The sequence below is a fragment of the Eublepharis macularius genome, chromosome 7, assembly GCF_028583425.1.
Source record: "Eublepharis macularius isolate TG4126 chromosome 7, MPM_Emac_v1.0, whole genome shotgun sequence".
Lineage (NCBI taxonomy): Eukaryota > Metazoa > Chordata > Lepidosauria > Squamata > Eublepharidae > Eublepharis > Eublepharis macularius.
In genome coordinates this window covers 4,415,033-4,433,688 of record NC_072796.1, presented here as the reverse complement: position 1 = coordinate 4,433,688, position 18,656 = coordinate 4,415,033, and the positions used below count along the sequence as shown (strand labels likewise).

The 18,656-nt window shown below is 46.1% G+C and overlaps 1 protein-coding gene across 3 annotated transcripts; it reads right to left on the bottom strand.

Moving 5' to 3' along the window:
- Positions 1 to 4,454: 4,454 nt before the first annotated feature.
- LOC129333680 (histidine--tRNA ligase, cytoplasmic-like) lies at positions 4,455 to 18,592 on the bottom strand. 3 transcript variants are annotated; one of them, XM_054985504.1, is made up of 15 exons: positions 18,478 to 18,592; positions 17,870 to 17,904; positions 15,714 to 15,934; positions 13,607 to 13,690; positions 13,080 to 13,199; positions 12,630 to 12,725; positions 11,441 to 11,566; positions 11,055 to 11,162; positions 10,782 to 10,880; positions 10,435 to 10,528; positions 9,577 to 9,704; positions 9,246 to 9,488; positions 7,105 to 7,221; positions 6,705 to 6,851; positions 4,455 to 6,405 (listed from the first exon to the last, which is right to left on the bottom strand). In XM_054985504.1, the coding sequence occupies exons 3-15, from the start codon at positions 15,816 to 15,818 to the stop codon at positions 6,349 to 6,351; spliced, it is 1,524 nt and encodes a 507-aa protein (XP_054841479.1). In that variant the 5' UTR covers positions 15,819 to 15,934; positions 17,870 to 17,904; positions 18,478 to 18,592; the 3' UTR covers positions 4,455 to 6,348. The 3 variants fall into 3 exon arrangements, with proteins under 3 accessions (XP_054841479.1, XP_054841480.1, XP_054841478.1); XM_054985505.1 differs by lacking the exon at positions 17,870 to 17,904; XM_054985503.1 differs by lacking the exon at positions 18,478 to 18,592 and having other exon boundaries at positions 17,870 to 17,912.
- Positions 18,593 to 18,656: the final 64 nt, after the last annotated feature.

Genomic DNA, 18,656 nt, shown 5'->3' with positions numbered 1-18,656 from the left:
GACATAATAGGCCGGATCCCACCAGCTCTTCCTCTGGTGAAAAAGGGGGCCCCCACCCCCCATTTGACCACCAAAAAGGCTATGGGGGGACCTGCATGATGGAGTGGTTTGACCATCAGACTAGGAGCTGGGAGAGTCACATTTGAATCCCCCATCTGCCATGGAAGCTGGCTGGGTGACCTTGGGCCAGTTGGACACTCTCAGCTCCACCTACCTCACAGGGGTGTTGTGAGGATAAAATGTGAGAGCCAGTGTGGTGCAGTGTTTAGAATGCTGTATTGGGATCTGGGAGGACCAGGTTTGAATCCCCCTCTGCCATGGAAACTCACTGGGTGACTGTGGGCATTCTCTAAGCAAAACCTGCCTCACAGGGCTGTTGCAAGGATAAACTGGAGAGGAGGAAAGGAGAATGTTTGGAGTACCCACTGGGGAGAAAGATGGGGTATAAAATTAAGTAAAAAACCCATGTGGGAACTAGATGAGACTCCCAAAAAGTTGGTTGCATCCAATCCTGTATTATGCACAATACATTTAATAGAATTGGTTTACAAAGAGAATAACGTGATAAACATAGCATAACATATATACAATGAAGACTGCCTTAAATTCCACAGCCATTAACTACAGCTTTCTTCACTTTATAAAAATGACCCCACATTACACATTCAGTGGATCTCTGTTTTTAGATCAATGTTGTGGGTTGGAGGTATTATACAGTATCTTGTTGCATTGTTTTTAGCTGTAATCCACCTTGAGCCTCAGCAAGAAAGGTAGATGATGAGTGAAGTAAATAAACATGGTTAGGATGAGGCTGCCCTTATGCAGAAGTTAGCTCCTCTGATTTTGATGGCACTTACTTGTAAGTAAGTGTGCATAAGACCAGAGCTCAAACCTGGGGAAGGATTGCCAGCAGGGCAGAGAGGAGGAGCCCTTACCATGCAAGAGTATACTCACACTCTTTAAGAAATTAAAATTTTTCCATGCCTCATGAGGCAATAGGTACAGAATGAGGTTGTGAGAAGGAGGGCAAAGACACTGTCTTACAAGGGTATACCAGACCCAGAGAAATGATGCTTGGGGCCTGCATATGATCAAGTGAAATCTTCAAGTCCAACCCTTCAAGTTAATTGGGAGAAGCATAACAGCTCAAGAACAGGGGAATGAGTCAGCAAAGAGAATAATCATTTGACATCAGTTTGGCATTTAAAACCCACCCATTAACATGCTTTTAAAAAAATAGAGAGAGCTCACACACATACATTTTACTCTGAAATAAGTTCTGCCAGGTTTAATCAGACCTACTTCCAAGGAAACGTGTTTAGAAGCCTTTAGAAAGGGGACTATCACACCCTTATGCCCCAGTAAAAAACAACCAGCTCCTATGCAACTTTCTAAATGTGGCCGTTCTAGTAAAAATGACAATTCTGGGCTACAGATAAAATGCACTTTCTGCTCAATGAAAAGCAACAAAAGCTCTGCCTCGCCTGAGAGACAGCCAGTGGGAGCAGGCAGAATGCTGGGCCAATGAGAACTGGTGTCAGTTGGAGGGAAAAGGAGGCTGTGGGGAGCTGCCGAGAGGGAAGGTTTTTTGAGCTGCTGAGGGAAGGCAGCAGAGAGAGACCTGATTCCAAACCTGTTCTGTTGCATTGAAGCATTCTCTGTTTATCTCCACTTGGTTTATTAGTTTAAAATCCACTCAGTTCCACCCTGTAAATAAAATTTATTTTTATTTTAACCCTGGCTGGCTTGAAATCATTGGCTGAGGGAAAATATCTCACACACAGGACTCAAGTATTCTCGTCCCGTTGAATGGGCCTGGTTTAAATGATGGCTCTGTGTGTATGTATTACTTTATATAAAGTATATACAGTGTGTGTGTATATATATATATACATATAAGGGGCTGCCTCTCTGGTGGAGCCTCTGGAAGAAGAGCGAAGGGACTTTAGGAGAATCTGGGCCAGGGCACTCTGCCTGCTAAACTGGAGACTAGACAGGTGATGTGTGACAACCAGCCCTTCCCTGCCTGGGAGCCCCCAAATCTGTGAAAGGAGCTTTGGGGTGGGCGGCAAGGGTGGGAAAGGCTTGCGAGAGGGCCATTGCCATAACATTAAAAAATAAACAACAAAAGGGCACTGGATGAAGCTGGACTCCATAAAAGAGAATCGCATATGCATTCAACATGAACTGGAGTCAGGTGATACTTTAAAGACTAACAAGGCAGAATTCAAGAATAAATTTTCATGGACTAGAGCTTCATCAGAAGAAACTAGTACATACATTTGATTAAGGAGGCTCCAGGCCATGAACATTTACAATGGAATAAATCCTTGTTAGTCTTTAATGTAACTGACCTTTTTTAAAATTTGCAGCAACAGCCTAATACACCTACTTCACTAGAACTGCATTCAACATGGGCTCCAAATACTGGAGGCAGAATGAAACTATTATGACTAGGAAGGGCAGTCTCGGAGATCCTCAGGAGTTACAGAGGAAAGTCCCTTCCCTGCAAAAACGGTCAGTTCTGGATCTAAAGCAGGCAGACTCATTTATTTAGCGGCAAGACCCACTGAACTCAAGAGTTCAATCTTTTTGCAAGCACATACAGAATCATAGCTTTAAAGGTAGACAATTCACCCTCAAAAGGCTCCACAGAACCGCCCTCAATTTAGAAGTCTGTAGTGCTTGTCTACAATTACTTCAGGGGTCAACTTGTAGGCAGTTAAATTACTGAATTTTTATGAGCTGCTGTGAGGACAAAGGTGGTACATCCATAGTCCAGAAACGTAAGATGCCAGTTGACTCTAGCACTGCACAGTGAATGCAGCCCTCACATCAACAAGAGCAACAGTTGGTCCTATAACACAGGGAGCCGCAGGTGGCCAACTTATAGCAGGGGTGTGCCAAAGATGGCATGGGGCCAGGCAGAGATGGAGCCTGACAGCATCAGCTCCAGCAGCCACTGACTTGCCCTAAACGGTTCTTTGGGTCAACACACGGTCCCTGTGCCGAAGAGAGGATTTCTTTAGGGGACGTAACGTTTGTCATCATAGGAGGGCATCTTTTTGGAACAATTTGCACAGATGGAGATTCTTGTATGGATACTGATCTGGGTTCACAGTTCTCCCTGACTGCTATGACGATGAAGGGAACCTGAAGAACTTACAGAGTTGTCAGAACTGAGGAACACAAGAGTGATCTGTGGGATTGTGGTACAACCACAACTATGTGGCAGTAATGTTCATGCAAACTGTAGGCCTGACTTTTCAGCCACAGCCAAGGACAAGCTACAGTCTCTATACAGCAGACAAGAATTCTCTCAGATCTACAAGTCATTTATTTGTTAGCAAAGTCTCACTTCAAAAGCATAAAAAGAGAAAAATAATCTTCTCACTCAGGCAGAATAAAGAGAAGGAATTTTAGTTACAAACTAGCTTGATAGTTACCAGCAACATACAACTACAGGGTTAGTACTGCCCGGGGCTCATTTCGAGAGGGAACGTGCTGGAACACCATCCCAGCAGTTCTCCTAAGAGATCACTTGTCTGGTGGCCCTGCCCACCTGATTTTTGGCTATTCTGGGCCCATTTTGGCCTGGATTGGGGTCGAAAAGGGCCGGAACGGGTCAGTGCTGGGCAGGGGACCCCTCGCCTGCTGGGGACCGACCCGGTCCCGGCCATTTCAGCCCTGACTCAGGCCCAAACGGGCCCGAAATGGCTATCTGGGTGAGCGTTTTGGCCAGGATCAGGACCAAAACCACCAGGATTGGGTCGGTGTCAGGCAGGGGAGTCCTCCCCTGCCCAGCACTGACCCAATTTGGGCCGTTTTGAGCCCAATCCAAGCCAAAACATGCACAAAATGGCCATTTTGGGCCCATTTCGGCCTGGATCGGGTGGTTTTGTCCCAAATTGGGGCCAAAACTGCCCTGATTGGGCCACTGCCAGGTGGGGGAACACTCCCCTGTCTGGCAGCACCTGAATCCTGGCCATTTTGGGCCCCCTTTTGTGCCCAATTTCAGCCTTGAATGGCCAGGATTGGGTCCAAAACAGCCAGGATAGGTGATGGCAGGGGGCGTGGCATATGTTATGAGTTATACTAATGAGTTCCTGCAGCTCTTTTTCTACTAAATGACCCCTGGTGCTGCCCCCCCCCCCCCGCCAATAACCCTGGATTCCAAGCTTGGATTATACATGGTTTAGAAGCATACTTTCTTAATCGCTCTCTCTCTCTCTCTCTCTGTCTCTCTGTGTGTGTGTGTGTGTGTGTGTTAATTCTGGCTAGCCTGTACACCTGTGTTTGCATAGCTCTGGTGACGGGTCTTTAAACCAGGAGTCCTTTAATGTGCTTTGCAGCGGGACAGGGGGAGGAGCTTATCAAAAGCAGAGCAACAATCCAGGTGCATTTACATCCCGGCTTAATGTGACACTTGAACGCAGCCAGAGAGTAGAAAAAGCGAGTCTTGTGGCATCTTTATTGATGCATCTGTAGATGTTGCTTACGAGAGGAGTTATGTCATCGTTTACCCACAAGGGGGCAATTTTCTTATTTCACTTTATGAATCCAAAGAGAAAAATGAAGATGTAACAATGCACTTTAAAAGCTCTAACAAAAAAAAACCCTTTCAGTCTAAAAACAGACTTATTTTGTGGTTGTCCAGAACTAGCAAAAAGAACTCAAGACGGGAACCACTGAGAGCACTTTATCGCAGCTAAAGTTTTATTTTGGAGGTGGTAAGGGGTCTATTTCAGTTTTCTGTAGCTGAAGCTATTAGAGCCTTTCTGCGTGAACACACAGGAACTATGCCTTTCAGCTGGTTCAATTAGAACGGGATGATTGCCTTGTTCAAGGTATACAGTGCGACAGAAAGAGAAAAAATGCCCCAAATAAAGTACGGGGGTTGAGATTCATCTGCAGCATTGAAGGCCACAGAAAAAGAAAGAAAGAAAGAAAGAAAGAAAGAAAGAAAGAAAGAAAGAAAGAAAGAAAGAAAGAAAGAAAGAAAGAAAGAAAGAAAGATTAGCTTTACATCAGTCTTAGGGAAAAGAGAAGGCAAAACAAACTTGTCATGATCTTAACTATGCAACAGATACATTGGCCACTTCATGTCACCTTCAGTAGTTTTACCTAGTGGTCAGAAGATGTCCCACTCCTCCATATTTTTAAAATGACACTTTGCCATTGGAACTTCTACAGCTTTAGTTCTTATGGAGTTTGAGTAGCTGGCTATTCAGGCTTGGCTAAGGGGGGGGGAGGGCACTGGCATCCAACTGACCAGGCAGCCCTTCTGCTTATCATGCGGATGGTGCCAGGATTCAACAGCAGCAACGAAACCTACCCCTGCAATACTGCCTTTCATTGTTAGCTCTGTGGGAAGAAGTGCCCTGTGCAACTAGGTTTGCCACCTTTTCCCAGACCCTGCCGTGCTTAAGAAACTAAGCAGGTGACACTTTTCCCATCACTTCCCTCCACATTAGGAAAGACCTCAGCTGCTTAATAGCTGTATATTGAGCTGTTTTTAATGGCAGAGGAGCAGGGACAGGTAACACTATGGCAACTATGAATAAAATGAACACCGTCCTTCAGCCTTTTAAACATGATGTAGTCCCCCCCCAAAGCATAAATTGCATCTGTTCTAGTTCTCCGGTGCCCGGGCAGCCACTAAGACTGAACAGAGACCAAGGAATCACATTCAAGGCTCTGCAGCACCATCTTTGGAATATGTGATGCCTTCCAAGCAGAGATTGGCACCTTTTCTATTGGGACACCCCAACGATTACGGTGGAAAGGCCAGCCACGCAGCTTGTATCGGCTTCACAGAAGTTGCCTGTCCCACACTGGCTGAAGCAGCTCCCTGCCTTTCGTGTACAGAAATTACATACCCAACTCACTGAACCAGTCCTTGTGAATATGCCTGAAGCATTCACCACGGCAACATGGGTTTTCCAATCCCCCTTGGAGAGAATCCCTGCAAAGATGAGGGGGGGGCACCAAATGATGGACAGCTGATTTTACTTCTCATGAGAGGATTCCTGAGACACACACACTTTGGACTAGTCCCACATCAAATTCTGGTTCAGAGTGAACAACCCACCTGGCTCAACTGTTCCTGGAGAGCTACAACATCCAGAAGCACAGATGCTGGACTAAGTTTTCCTGAAAGCCAATATGGCCAGTTAAATATTAAAGATAAATACAATTCAGGATGAAAACAGTAGAGCTCAATGCTTTTGGAAGGCCAGCATTCCCTCAGACAGATGTGCAAAAGACAGACACCCCCAACCGCAAATCCAGATGGCTAGGCAGCCTGGAAAACTGAGGACAGTTCAGATAAAAATATAAAATGAGTAATCATTTCTCCAGTCTCCTCTTGATCTCCTCTATGAGATTCTCCTTTGGAACATTGATCTGAAAAGGAAACAGAAACATCAGACTGGTATGATACTTCAAAACAAAATATCCTCCACAGAAGCAAATCAAACTGTGAAAATCTTTCTGAAGTCCCATCATCGCATCCCAAAAAGCTCTAGAGAAGTGTTATCACGGTACTTGAAGAACTCATGCGGCATCCTCAGGAACTCTGACCTCTTTCCTGGTGGCCACATCCCGCAGTTTCACAACCGCAGTTTCATCGCATCCCAAAAAGCTCTAGAGAAGTGTTATCACGGTACTTGAAGAACTCATGCGGCATCCTCAGGAACTCTGACCTCTTTCCTGGTGGCCACATCCCGCAGTTTCACAACCCCGTCGTCCATCTCCTGCTGTCCAAGGATGGCTACAAGAGGGATTCCTGTTTCCTCGCAGTACTGCAGCTGGTTCAGCAACTTGGGGTTCTTCTTATAGAACATTTCTGCCTGAAAGAAGGTCGCAATAAAGTCAAATATCGACCCTGTGTGAGGACTGCCTGAGTCACTAACAGGAAAGGGCAGAATAATCTCGAGAAAGGCTCTTTAGATCACAGGCTTCCGCCGCTTCTGAACTGCAGGCTCTCACAGTATACATGAAGCAGACAGAACGTGCTGGTGCACAAAACTGTTCCACCTCCTCGTAGTTTGGGTACATAACATGTTAGCCCCTAGGCACAAATTGACCACTTAGCATTACTACCTTGATACCAGCATCCCAGAGTTCAGAGATAAGCTTCATTCTCCCAGCAAGGAAGTTCTTCTGAGCAGCTGCCACCAGCACTTGCGTCTCTTTTGTGTGGATCTTCTCCTTGGACATCTCAGAGGAAGAGCAAAAGCTCATTAAAAACAAGTTGCAGTGGATGACAATATTTACAGACCAAGCCATAATCCAGTTCATTTGAAACAGTAGGATGGAAGCCAGATGAATTCCACAGACGCCAAGGAGACTCAACAGGTTCAGATACAAAGTGCAGGCTGTCACGAATCCTGCTCAGAAACCGAGGAAGGGAAATGATCAGCCCCATTCTCCTCCGTCTTTCACTAGTGGTGCTAACCACACACAACAGTGTTAAGCCCCATTCTGGAGCAGGCCTAACCTAATGACTAGTTCCCAGGGTGGGTGGGAATCCCATACAGGTAAGGAAGCCTAAACTCACAGGAAAAACAGCTAATTACATTTCTGGAATGGTGAATGACAGCAAATTCTGTAAAGCTAGTTTGGTGTAGTGGTTAAGAGCAGCAGAACTCTAATCTGGAGAGCCGGGTTTGATTCCCCATGCCTCCTCCTGAAACCAGCTGGGTGACCTTGGGCTAGTCACAGCTCTCCAGAGCTCTCTCAGTCCCACCCACCTCACAGGGTGGTTGTTGTGGGGATAATAATAACGCACTTTGTAAACCGCTCTGAGTGGATGTTGTCCTGAAGGGCGGTATATAAATTGAATATTGTTATTATAAAGCTCAGTTTCATCTCTTAATTCTTTAGAAAAGTTGGCCGTTCATTCAGGACAGTGCTAATTATACTAGAAGTTGTCTGGGAGGAGAAATAAACATAATAAGAAATAAAAATAATAAATAAAAATAATCCCCTAAAGACACAAATAACCAGTATGTTTCACGCACAAAAAGCTAAAGTCTACCTAGCAGAGCAGGCACTGTGCTGTCAAGTTTAGCATCAACCCTGAATTTACAGTTCAACAGAGGCACGCCGCCATCTCTCACAGGTTTAGTAATGCTGGCTTGCTTTCCAGGAATCACCAAAATAATGAGTGTGGTAAAGGCACTAGCTCAGAAGGCTTTTTTTCAAAAGTTTAGTCAGATTTACAACCGGGTTTGATTCCCAGCTGGGTGACCCTGGGTCAGTCACAGCTTCTTGGAGCTCACTCAGCCTCACCCACCTCACAGGGTGATTGTCGTGAGGATGATAACAACACACTTTGTAAACCACTCTGAGTGGGTGTTAAGTTGTCCTGAAGGGTGGGATATAAACTGAATGTTGTTGTTATTCATTAGTTGCACAAGACAGCTGGGGATGCTGGGCATCAGGCAACTGTTCAGTATGGTTTTCTGTCCCCTCCCATGTTTAATAAAAAGCAGCCACTATCGTACATTAAAGTCCTTGCAGGACTTGAATGCAGCTGCTCCCAGTATGGGACTGCAGCAATCCATAACCACTGCTTCTTTTGTCTTCTTGCCTTGCAAAATGGGAACAAGAAGTTGCAAGACACTTGACTGTGGGGCCCACCTCCCTGCTGGGTCTTTGGAAGAATGCACAAATTATGCACCTTCAGAGCATTATTTGGTCCAACATCACCAGTCCCTCCATAACAGTGGATATCCCCAACTGACAGAAGATAAAGCCAAAAACCAACATGACTACACCCAGGGCTTTTTTTCTGGGAAAAGAGGTGGTGGAACTCAGGACTGCACAATGACGTCACTTTGGGTCAGCTGGAACAAGGGGGGAGTTTTTTAAAGCTTAAATCGCCCTCGGCAAAAATGGTCACATGGCCGGTGGCCCCACCCCGATCTCCAGACAGAGGGGAGTTTAGATTGCCCTTCGTGCCGCTCGGCTGCGTGGAGGGCAATCTCAACTCCCCTCTGTCTGGAGATCAGGGGGCGAGGCCACTGGCCATGTGACCATTTTCAAGCAGTTCCGGAACTCTGTTCCACAACGTTCCCGCTGAAAAAAAGCCCTGACTACACCTATGCCTACTCTCCTGAAAGTCCTGTATTATGTACCACACACTCTTAATTGCAGTAAGTGTACAAATACAAAAATAAGAACTTGGTTCTAGTTGCTCCCTCAATACATTTGGATGATGCATTAAGTATAAGCCTTACTTCAATATTCTGCTCCATGACGGAGAAGATCCTTTCCACACCAATGCTAACTCCTACACAGGGCACCTTCTGCCCCTTTGGATTAAATGATGCTACAAGCCCGTCATAACGTCCACCTCCGGCCACGCTGTCCACACGGATAGGCTCCTTGCAGTGGCTGCTTGACTGGTGCAGCAGGACAGCCTCATAGATCACCCCGCTGTAGTAATCCATGCCACGAGCCAGACTCAAGTCCAAGGAGATCTGTGGTACAGGCCAGGAACCGCATTAGCAGGGGAAAGCTGGAGGATCCTGGCAGGCTCAGACTGGATGTCCAAGCAGCTCAACACACCTGGTTAATGATGCCGAACAAGGTAAGGTACTCAAAGAGCAGCTTCATATCTTCTAGCCCTTCCATGGCTAGCTGACTCTCAGATAGCTTTGGATCCTGGCACAACTGGTCAATCAGTCCCCATCCCCCTGCAGAAGAGAGACATGCATGGGGAGGAAGATGGCATTAGCTGTCAGCATACAGAAATACGCTTTACACTGAGGCAAACCTTCTCTGACTGGCACAGTCTTTTCGGGATCTCAGCCCAAGAGAGGAGTTTCTCGGTACCTGCTACCAGAGATACCTGAACTCAGCGATACTCACTCAGTGGCCCAGGAACACATGTGGCTGTTTGATCTGTCACCTGCGGCTCTTCTGAGCACTGTTGCCCTATGTGGCACCTGCCCAATATTTCAGGAATGCGGGCAAGGCCCTTGCCTGGTGGGGCCTGTGGTTGGTAGGTTGCTTCCCCCTTGAAACAGCTGCTGCCGGAGAAACAGGTAGGTCGAGAGCCTCCCCGAGGTGCAAGAATAATGCCAGGAATGTGGGGCTCTTTGGGTTAATGGTAATTGGGAACAGGCTCTCCACGAGCCGTGAAGTGAGCTCCACTGCTTTAACTGGAGTCACCAAGGACTGGACTCAGGATCTTCTGCACACAAATCATGAATGCTATCACTGAAGCATAGCCCCTCCTTCCTCCATGCATCTCAACCTGGCTCACAGCTACTGTTCCTTTACTGAATCCAATATGCTTTGGATTTCCACTTTGCCGCCTGGGCTTTGAAAAATCACGAGAAGGCAAGGCTGGGAGGGGAACCCCTAAGCAATCTCAGCCAGCCTGGCTGCCGCCTTCTACTTTATGCCAGCACTGAAACTCACCAGAGAACTGAACATATTTGCCAATACTCTCTGCGACTTCAGGCAGAAGTCCCTTTTCTTGGACCATCTCCGTTTTCACTTCCTCCCAGCTCACCTGCAGAAGAGATGGGAGATGGCAGAGCTCAGCATAGCCTTGGCTACAACAATTCAATCCCCATGAAGCAGCTGATGGCTAGATTTCCTTGCTAGCAACGCACAATGGAACATTCAGCTCTGCAAACACAGGTGTGGTATAGACATGGAGAGTGCTGGCTAGCCCAGGCCAATCTGGAATAAGTATTCTGCTTATTTGGTGCATACCCTAAGACATAGCCAAGGCCGAAAAGATTGGATGGAAGAGTATTTACCTTGCCCAGTTTGTCAAGAGTAGAGCAAGCCATTTCAAACTTGGCATCAGGAACACCACATACAGTAAAGATCCCTTTCAAAATACGCCTGTCATTGATCTGGGGGTAAAAAGAGGAACATTTGACAGAAACCACACAGGAGCCTGTTGATAAACGCAACCACCTCTGCCCCTCTTGTTTACACCCTGGTTTCTTTCCATTTCTTGTTTCCTCCAGGCAACAGGGACCCATTCTGGCCAAGAGGGACTAAGGAAGACCGGCGAGTCCTCTTACTCTGATAAGGAACTCTCCACACTGCAGTGCACTCAGGATCTCATGCATGACCTTCAGGCACTCTGCGTCAGGAATCATGGGATCGTATTGGCCAGCAATGTCAAAATCCTGTGGGGAGAGAAGGCAGTGTCAAAACCCCAAAAGCAGAACCTGGACAGGAAAACGGCGTTGCCTGGGATACTTGGCACACAGCTGCAGTCTCCCGGTAGTACAGCCTCCCAATAGTACAAAGAGAGGGAAGCCTCCTTTCGTTTCATAGCCCAGATTCCTCCCATCCCTCCATCCCGTTCCATGCACAGAGCCCTTCGGCCTCAGTCCAAGCTTCAAGGGGAGAAGACACGCAGAACACTCTGCTCTCGGGAGGTCAGCAGCCCGGAAATACTCACACACTGGCAGAATTCTCGATAGCGCCCTCTTGCCACGGACGGGTGGTCACGCCTGTAGACTTTGGCAATATGGTATCGCTTAAAATGCATGATTTTGTTCATAGCTAAATAACGGGCAAATGGCACCTGAGGATAAGTGTCAAGGAAATTCACCCAGAACAGGAAAAATTAGAGATTTCTGTTTCATCAGTGGCCTGAAGGCTGCCATCATGAAGTAGCAGCAGGATCCTCCGAGAATCTTTTGAAAGAATTAGCCTCACGGTGTGCAGTACATGCTCCTCTCTGATCCACATCCTCCACCCCAAGCTGTCCTTTGAGGCTAAAGTACACATGGGAGAGCCAGTCACAGACCCCCAACATCACAACATGTAGTTCAGCCCCTGAGGTACTAAGTGTCTCTACAAACATAGCAGATCAGATTGGTTTTTATCATTCTCCTAAATCTCAGTAAGGAGAGAGCAAGGCGGGCCTCTTTAGGAACGGCCCTGAAAAGCTACCGAGAAAATAGTGTGTGCTTTCTCTACGAATCTTCCTAAAAGAGAGAATGCAGAGCAACCCCTTCCCCACAAGACCCCTGTTGAAGCAGCTCATTTGGAAGAAGGCACGGTCTAAGTATACTGGCCCTAGATCATGTCAGGCTTTAATGGCCTGCTTCAGCATGTTAAAGTGTGCTCAGAAATGTACCGGCGACCAGTGATGACTGCAAGATGACTATTGGTATGTGTTTCTCATAACTGTGACCCACTGCCCAAAATGACGTCCATCTCCAACCCCCAAAATGGTTTACAATGGCAGCACCATCACAGTTAACTGTGCTTATATACCACTCTTCTAGACAGATTAGTGCCCCACCCAGAACGGTGAACTGTCACTGCTATTATTATCCCCACAATACAGCTGGGGAGCTGGGGCAGAGAGGAGTGGCTGACCCAAGGCCACCTACTGAGCTCAGGGCAGGAGTGGGATTCAAACCAGCAGAGGGTTGATTTGCTGCTGAACCACTTAACTGCTGTGCTACACTGGCTCTCATGTAAAGCACACCAGAGAAGTAAATCATCAGCACAGACAATACAACAAGAGTTCCCTTCTCCAGACAGGGCCGCAGGTACAAGTCCAATTCCACGAAGAGATCAACACACCACCTCCCTCCACAAGAGTGTTTTCGGACAAGGGACCTCTGGCTGGATACAGTCAAGTCGTAGCGAAGAGACAGCAGCTCCCCGCCTTGATCTTTCAGGTCATACACCAGCTTTGACTGCTCCAAGTGACTGTCCAATAAGAGGTCCTTGAAGAAAAAAAAGAAACACACTGTTATCTTAGTTTATATCAAGCCGTGTTTAATATAGTGTAGTTTTATATATGTCTGTAATGAATGGCTAATCTTCACCTTCCTCTTTATTCTTGTTAGATTTACATAAGTTACAGCTGCTTTCAAGCCAGCCCAAACAGCTGCTTCATAAAAATTTGGAGTGAGTCTGCACAAACTGCTTCAAGGGGGGCCCCCACGGAAACAGGTGCTGTTGAATTCAAGGAAACAGAAGCGCATGGTAACGACTACAGCCTTCCGCAGAAGCAGGCCACAGGCCCAAGGATAGCCAGTACTGCTGCCAAGAGCACGGGGAGCCCTGATTCTCCTCACCTTCAGCTCAAACACAGGGGTGTCAATCGTGACCGCTCCGTGACGCTTGAAGCAGCTGATGATGCTGCTGAAGATCTTCTCCCGGAGGGCCATCTGCTTGGGGCTAAAATCCCTGGTGCCCTGAAAGTCCAAGCAGAGACCAAATGGGAGCTTTGGAAAAAGCAGTTTTAAAAATAAAACACTCAATAAAAACTACACAGTTGCAACAGCGGTGGCAGCCAACAGCTGAAGAGTTTCCAGCTGCTTTAATTGTTGAACACTGAATATCTGGATATATGCCAAAAAGCTTGTGACAAGAATCAAGCACAGCTGCAAATAATAGGAAGTGATTGGAAGAGAGGACAAAATTGGAAAAAGCAGCCAGCAAAGCTGGTGGGAAAAAGCTGCCCCTTATGTGGGAAACAGCAGCCTCCTCTTGAGGGAGGAGGGGCAGTTTGTTCCAGAGGAGCCAAGCGCCACTTCAAGGGTGCGCTGAGAGAGGAAGTGGCAAAAATAGACGCAGATGGGCAACTGGGACGGAGCATTACCTTGGGAGTTTTGAGAATGAGATTTGCCTTCCTCCTGGCATTGGCTCCCAGTGATGACGGCTGATTTACTGCTTCTTCAGTGACCTAGGAAAATTGTAACAAACGGAAGAAAAAACTGAGCCCCAAACAGCCCATTATCACCACACAATACAGTTCTTCTGCAAATCCAAATCTGCGACATTAAAACCATTCTAAATGGTGAATTAGGGAACAAAAAAGAGTATCTTGGAAGAGGTTTATTCTATATATTCAAGATTGCATTGGTAACAAATGAGAAGACATAGATCTGCTTTTACTTATATAAAATGGCACCATTAGTCCTGCTGACCACTATGCCAACGCACGTAAAGCGGTCATATTGAATCAGACCAGGATGATCTCTCAGTAAACCTTCAAGATTTCAGGCAGATATCCCTTTCCCCAAGATCCTTGCCCCCAGGACTTCATGCATACATGAAAAGCATGCGCTCTTCTACTGATCTATGGCCTCCATTGTTTAAAGCACTCAATGGCAGCACTTGGCTGAATGGAAAAAAATGTGCTGTTGCAGAGTGCTTTGTGGCTATAGTAAAATGGAAGATATTCCAAATAAATGCTCTGCTAATATTGTTGATGTGGCAATGGTTTCACAATTTGTTGCTAGGTAACGTTCAGTACGGGTTGGAGACCATTATTGAAACCAGGACACAGAGGGCTGAAGGAATCTGTCCAGAATTCTGAGCACATGGAATCTGTACTCCAGATGCCAAACTCTCCCAGAACTCAGAGTGACGAAGATTCCCCCTAGCATAAGAGGAAGGTTGCTTGAGTTGTGCCCAGAAACTGTGGCTAGGCTTAGTAGCCAACTGTTATTTTCAACTAGCCTGATGCAGAATCCTATCACAACATAATAATACCTGTAACAATAATTCCTAGAATGATCAGACTCAATGCTGTGTTAATAAAAGCGAAACTGTTCTTTAAACATAAAGAATAAAATATGCCTTCCAAAGTCCTCTATTATCAATCTTTTCCAAATTAAAGAATGCATGAAATTATTTTTACTTTTAACTTGAACATTTCAAACGTTTTCTTGTCTGCGAATACTTGAAGTTCAACTACTGTCCAGCATGTGTATTTTCTGGTGAAATGTGAAAAAATTTGGGCCAGTCGTAATTTCTTTATATTTCAGACTTCGTACGTTCACACCAACTACTATTTGAAATTGTTCTAAACACTGTGCATTTGATATATTGTCGAAGGCTTTCACGGCCGGAGAACGATGCATTTGCCACTAAAAAGGCCAGCGCAATACTTAAGGCCCTTTCAAATCTTCATTTTAACCCAGTTTTTATCCGCTGTTCCCCAGACTCCATATAAGCAATGCGAGGACAGCAGTTTCAAAAAGCATTTACACCCGTTTATGAATCATGTGTGAAGCGCTATGCCCCTTTCAAATCATGCCACCTTTTCTGGTGTTGGAAGTGGTCACCTCCCCCTTCACCAGGCCACAAGGGCTTTTGCAATTTTTTTTAAAAAAATCAGAACCAGAAAATCCTATCAATATACTATTGTAATGACAGGTACAGCAGGTTCTCTGAATTCCCAGCATTCATTTTTTTTAAAAGTATCAAGCCTCTTCCCTCGCAAAGATCTGTCTTTTACCTTGTATTTCCACAAGAGAAGAGCCTAGACACTTATTTTTCAAATGAAAGCTGGGAATTCAGAGAACTCGCTACACTTATCATTACAGCAGCATATTGATATGCTATTCTAGTGCTGTTTTAAAATAACTGCAAAATAACTGGTGATTGAGAGGAGCATGACTACTTCCAGGGGATTGGGGCAGGGGAACTGTGGGAAACTGGGAAAGAACATGCTGGAAATGGGCAGGAAAATAAAAAGGCAGAACTTTTTCAGAAGTGCCACAGAAATTTCAAACAATCCTCCGAAGAGAACCAGAAATTCTTTGGGGAGATCCTAGCCGTTGGATCTGTGGAATACTGCTTGTGCCTAAACTTATGCTGGTGAAAGCCTGGTGCTCCTGGTGCCTGCACTTCAAAACTCAGCAATAGAAAAACATAAAAGCTGCAAAGATGGGGATAAAGTTCTGGTAAATAGGCTGCACCTGATTTTGCAGGTGAACAGAGAAGGCCCGTAGGACAGAAAGCCGTACTGCCAGGTGTTGGCTCTTGCAGGAAGCCCTCCTGAGGAGGGGGCAAATAGAGTGCATGGCAAAGACCTGACACGACCAAGTCCAGTAGCTCTAGTTCCTTACTGCGGGACAAACCGGATCTCCACACACCAGCTTTAAGTACTCCCTACATTCTAGTCAGTAGGAGAAACAGCCTGAAAGAGAGAGAAAGGCAATTAAAAATGAAATTCCTTAAGTGAGAAATGCCTTTGGCATTGCAGTACAAGAGCAAATCTGGAATGACACAGAGCTGACAGATGCAGAGGAGTTAGCCATGTTAGTCTGTGGTAGCAAAATCAAAAAGAGTCCAGTAGCACCTTTAAGACTAACCAATTTTATTGTAGCATAAGCTTTCGAGAATCAAGTTCTCTTCGTCAGATGCATGGTACAGAAACTGGTCAAATATAGAAGAGGAGGGGGGAGGAGGGGAGGAGAGAGAAGATGCAGTTAGGGGGGGAGAGGGAGGGTGCAACCAAAACATTCCTTGGCTAGTAAATGTAAACATCTCCTTTTGGTGTGGGGATCAGTTGGCTTGTGTGAGGCTTCAAAGGAGTTATCGAAGAAAAGAAGGTTATCGAAGGCTTATACTGCATTGGAATTGGATGGTCTAGCCGTTTTACTGCTACAAACTAACACGGCAAACTCCTTTGAAGCCTCACACAAGCCAACTGATCCCCACACCAAAAGGAGATGTTTACATTTACTAGCAAAGGAATGTTTTGGTTGCACCCTCCCTCTCCCCCCCTAATTGCATCTTCTCTCTCCTCCCCTCCCTCCTCCTCTTCTATATTTGACCAGTTTCTGTACCATGCATCTGACGAAGAGAACTTGATTCTCGAAAGCTTATGCTACAATAAAATTGGTTAGTCTTAAAGGTGCTACTGGACTCTTTTTGATACAGCTGACAGAATAGAGCTAAACACAGCTAACAAATCTGGAATAAAGATCCAGCCCAAGAGTGCTTAAGGATTCATATAGCACCTATATGAACAAGCCGTATTCCTTAAAGTCTTGAAGATGCCACAAGACTCCTATTTATTTGTGCTATAACAGACTAACAATACTGCCACTCTGGGATTAATTTACTGCTTAAGCATGTGTGACTATTATTTATTCCAAAGCATCCATCTGTTTTGTTCCCAGGAGTCCAGCCCAGTGCACATTTCCCCCCTGCTTTTATCCTAATAACCCTGCAAAGTAGGTCAGGCTGATAGTTACTGGCCTAACAATTCAAAAAGAGTAATTGTATGAATCTGTAGCAACGTAAACGAACAGGAGTTTTTAAGACAATCAGGCTTTAAACCTTCCAGCTAAACTTTTGTGCACATGAATCCATTCCATGGGACCCAACATTATTTTTATTTCATTTACATCATTTATTCATTTACATTATTTAGAACATTTGTACACCACCTTTGTACCTAAACAGGGTCCCCAAGGTGGTGAGCCCTGCCTTTCTCCCCAGTAGGAAATGGAGGAGGAACTCCTCCATTTAATCCTCATGACAATCTTCTGAGGTAGGTTAGGCTGAGCGAGTGGGACTGGCCCGAGGCCACCTAGGGAGATTCCATGGCAGAGCAGGGAATCGAACCTGGGTCTCACATATCCCATTCTGACACTCTAACCACCACAGATAGTTAGCCATGTTGCTCAGCAGAATTTCTGCCCAGTGGCACCTTAGAGGCCAACCAGATTTTCAGAGTGGAGGCTTTCGAGGGTGCCTGAACACAGGAGTTCTGACTCTCAAAAGCTTACTCTGAAAATCTGGTTGGGTCTCTGGTGCCTCTCAGGGTTGCCAGCCTCCAAGTGCTGCACACAAACACGAGAGAGTCACGATAATGCAGAAAAAAACTAAGCCATGACAGACTTACTAACAAAAAACTAGAGAGAAAATTGAAATTATATAGTGTATATATTTTACTGTTGTTACTAAATCAACAGGAAGCGCACAAATACACAAAATTTAAAGAAAAAGAGGTCTAATTCAAAAGGACAGGCTACCACAGAATGAATTTCATCTGTTATACAAAAAGAAGTACAATTATAAGCGCAATGTGCTCATGAGCAGTTATATTCAAAGTGCTTTGTACCTGTTCTTAAGGAATTTCATGTGCTTCATGCTGACCTAGTAACAATGGTAAAAAAAAAAAAACAGTATTTAATTTCAATTTTCTCATTAGTTTTTTTGTTAGTAAATCCTCCAGGTGGTAGCTGGAGATCTCCCAGAATTACAACTGATCTCCAGCTGAGAGACATCAGTTCCCCAAGAGAAAAGGGCTGCTTTGGAGGGTGGACTCTATGATATTACACCCCAGAGATCCCTCCCCTTCCTAAATCCCACCCTCTCGAGGCTCCACCCCTCAAATCTCCAGGAGTTTCCCAACCTGGAGCTGGCAAGGCTACACACTGGACAAAGAAACCCTGCTGCTCTAACCACTGCGCCACACTGGCTCTCGAATCCAAGGCTTTGAAGTCCAATTTTGAGCCCAAATCCTCCAGCCTCACAACACCCTGGCTCCCCATTTGCTTGACAGCCCTCGAACCCCCTGCAAGGCAGGTGCCAAAGATACAAGGGAGGTGAAGGAGTGGGCTCTCCCCGCCCTGCTGCTGAGGCGCAGAGCCCGCGGCCCGCTTAAGGGCAGCCTACTGACTTCGCGGCCCGCTCAGGCCTGGAAGGAGACGCCCCCCACCCACCTACCCCGGTCGCCGTCCCGCCAAAGAGCTCTTGCCCGGACCCCACGCCTCAAAGTCCCCTCGGGAGCAGAAGAGGTCGCGGCTAGAGCGGACACGAGCAGCGCTCCTTTTCGCGGAAGCGCGCGCCTCTCCCACGTGAGGCTCCGGTTGCCTTAGCGACCCGCCGGCTTTTCCGGCGCACAT

Excerpts from the sequence above, each read along its gene's own strand:
- LOC129333680 (XM_054985504.1), bottom strand. The coding sequence starts at position 15,818 with ATGCACTCTATTTGCCCCCTCCTCAGGAGGGCTTCCTGCAAGAGCCAA. Across the intron at positions 12,726-13,079 it reads CCCCTGTGTTTGAGCTGAAG|GACCTCTTATTGGACAGTCA; the intron begins GTGAGGAGAATC and ends TTTTTCTTCAAG. Across the intron at positions 9,705-10,434 it reads CAAATATGTTCAGTTCTCTG|GGGGATGGGGACTGATTGAC; the intron begins GTGAGTTTCAGT and ends TCTCTTCTGCAG.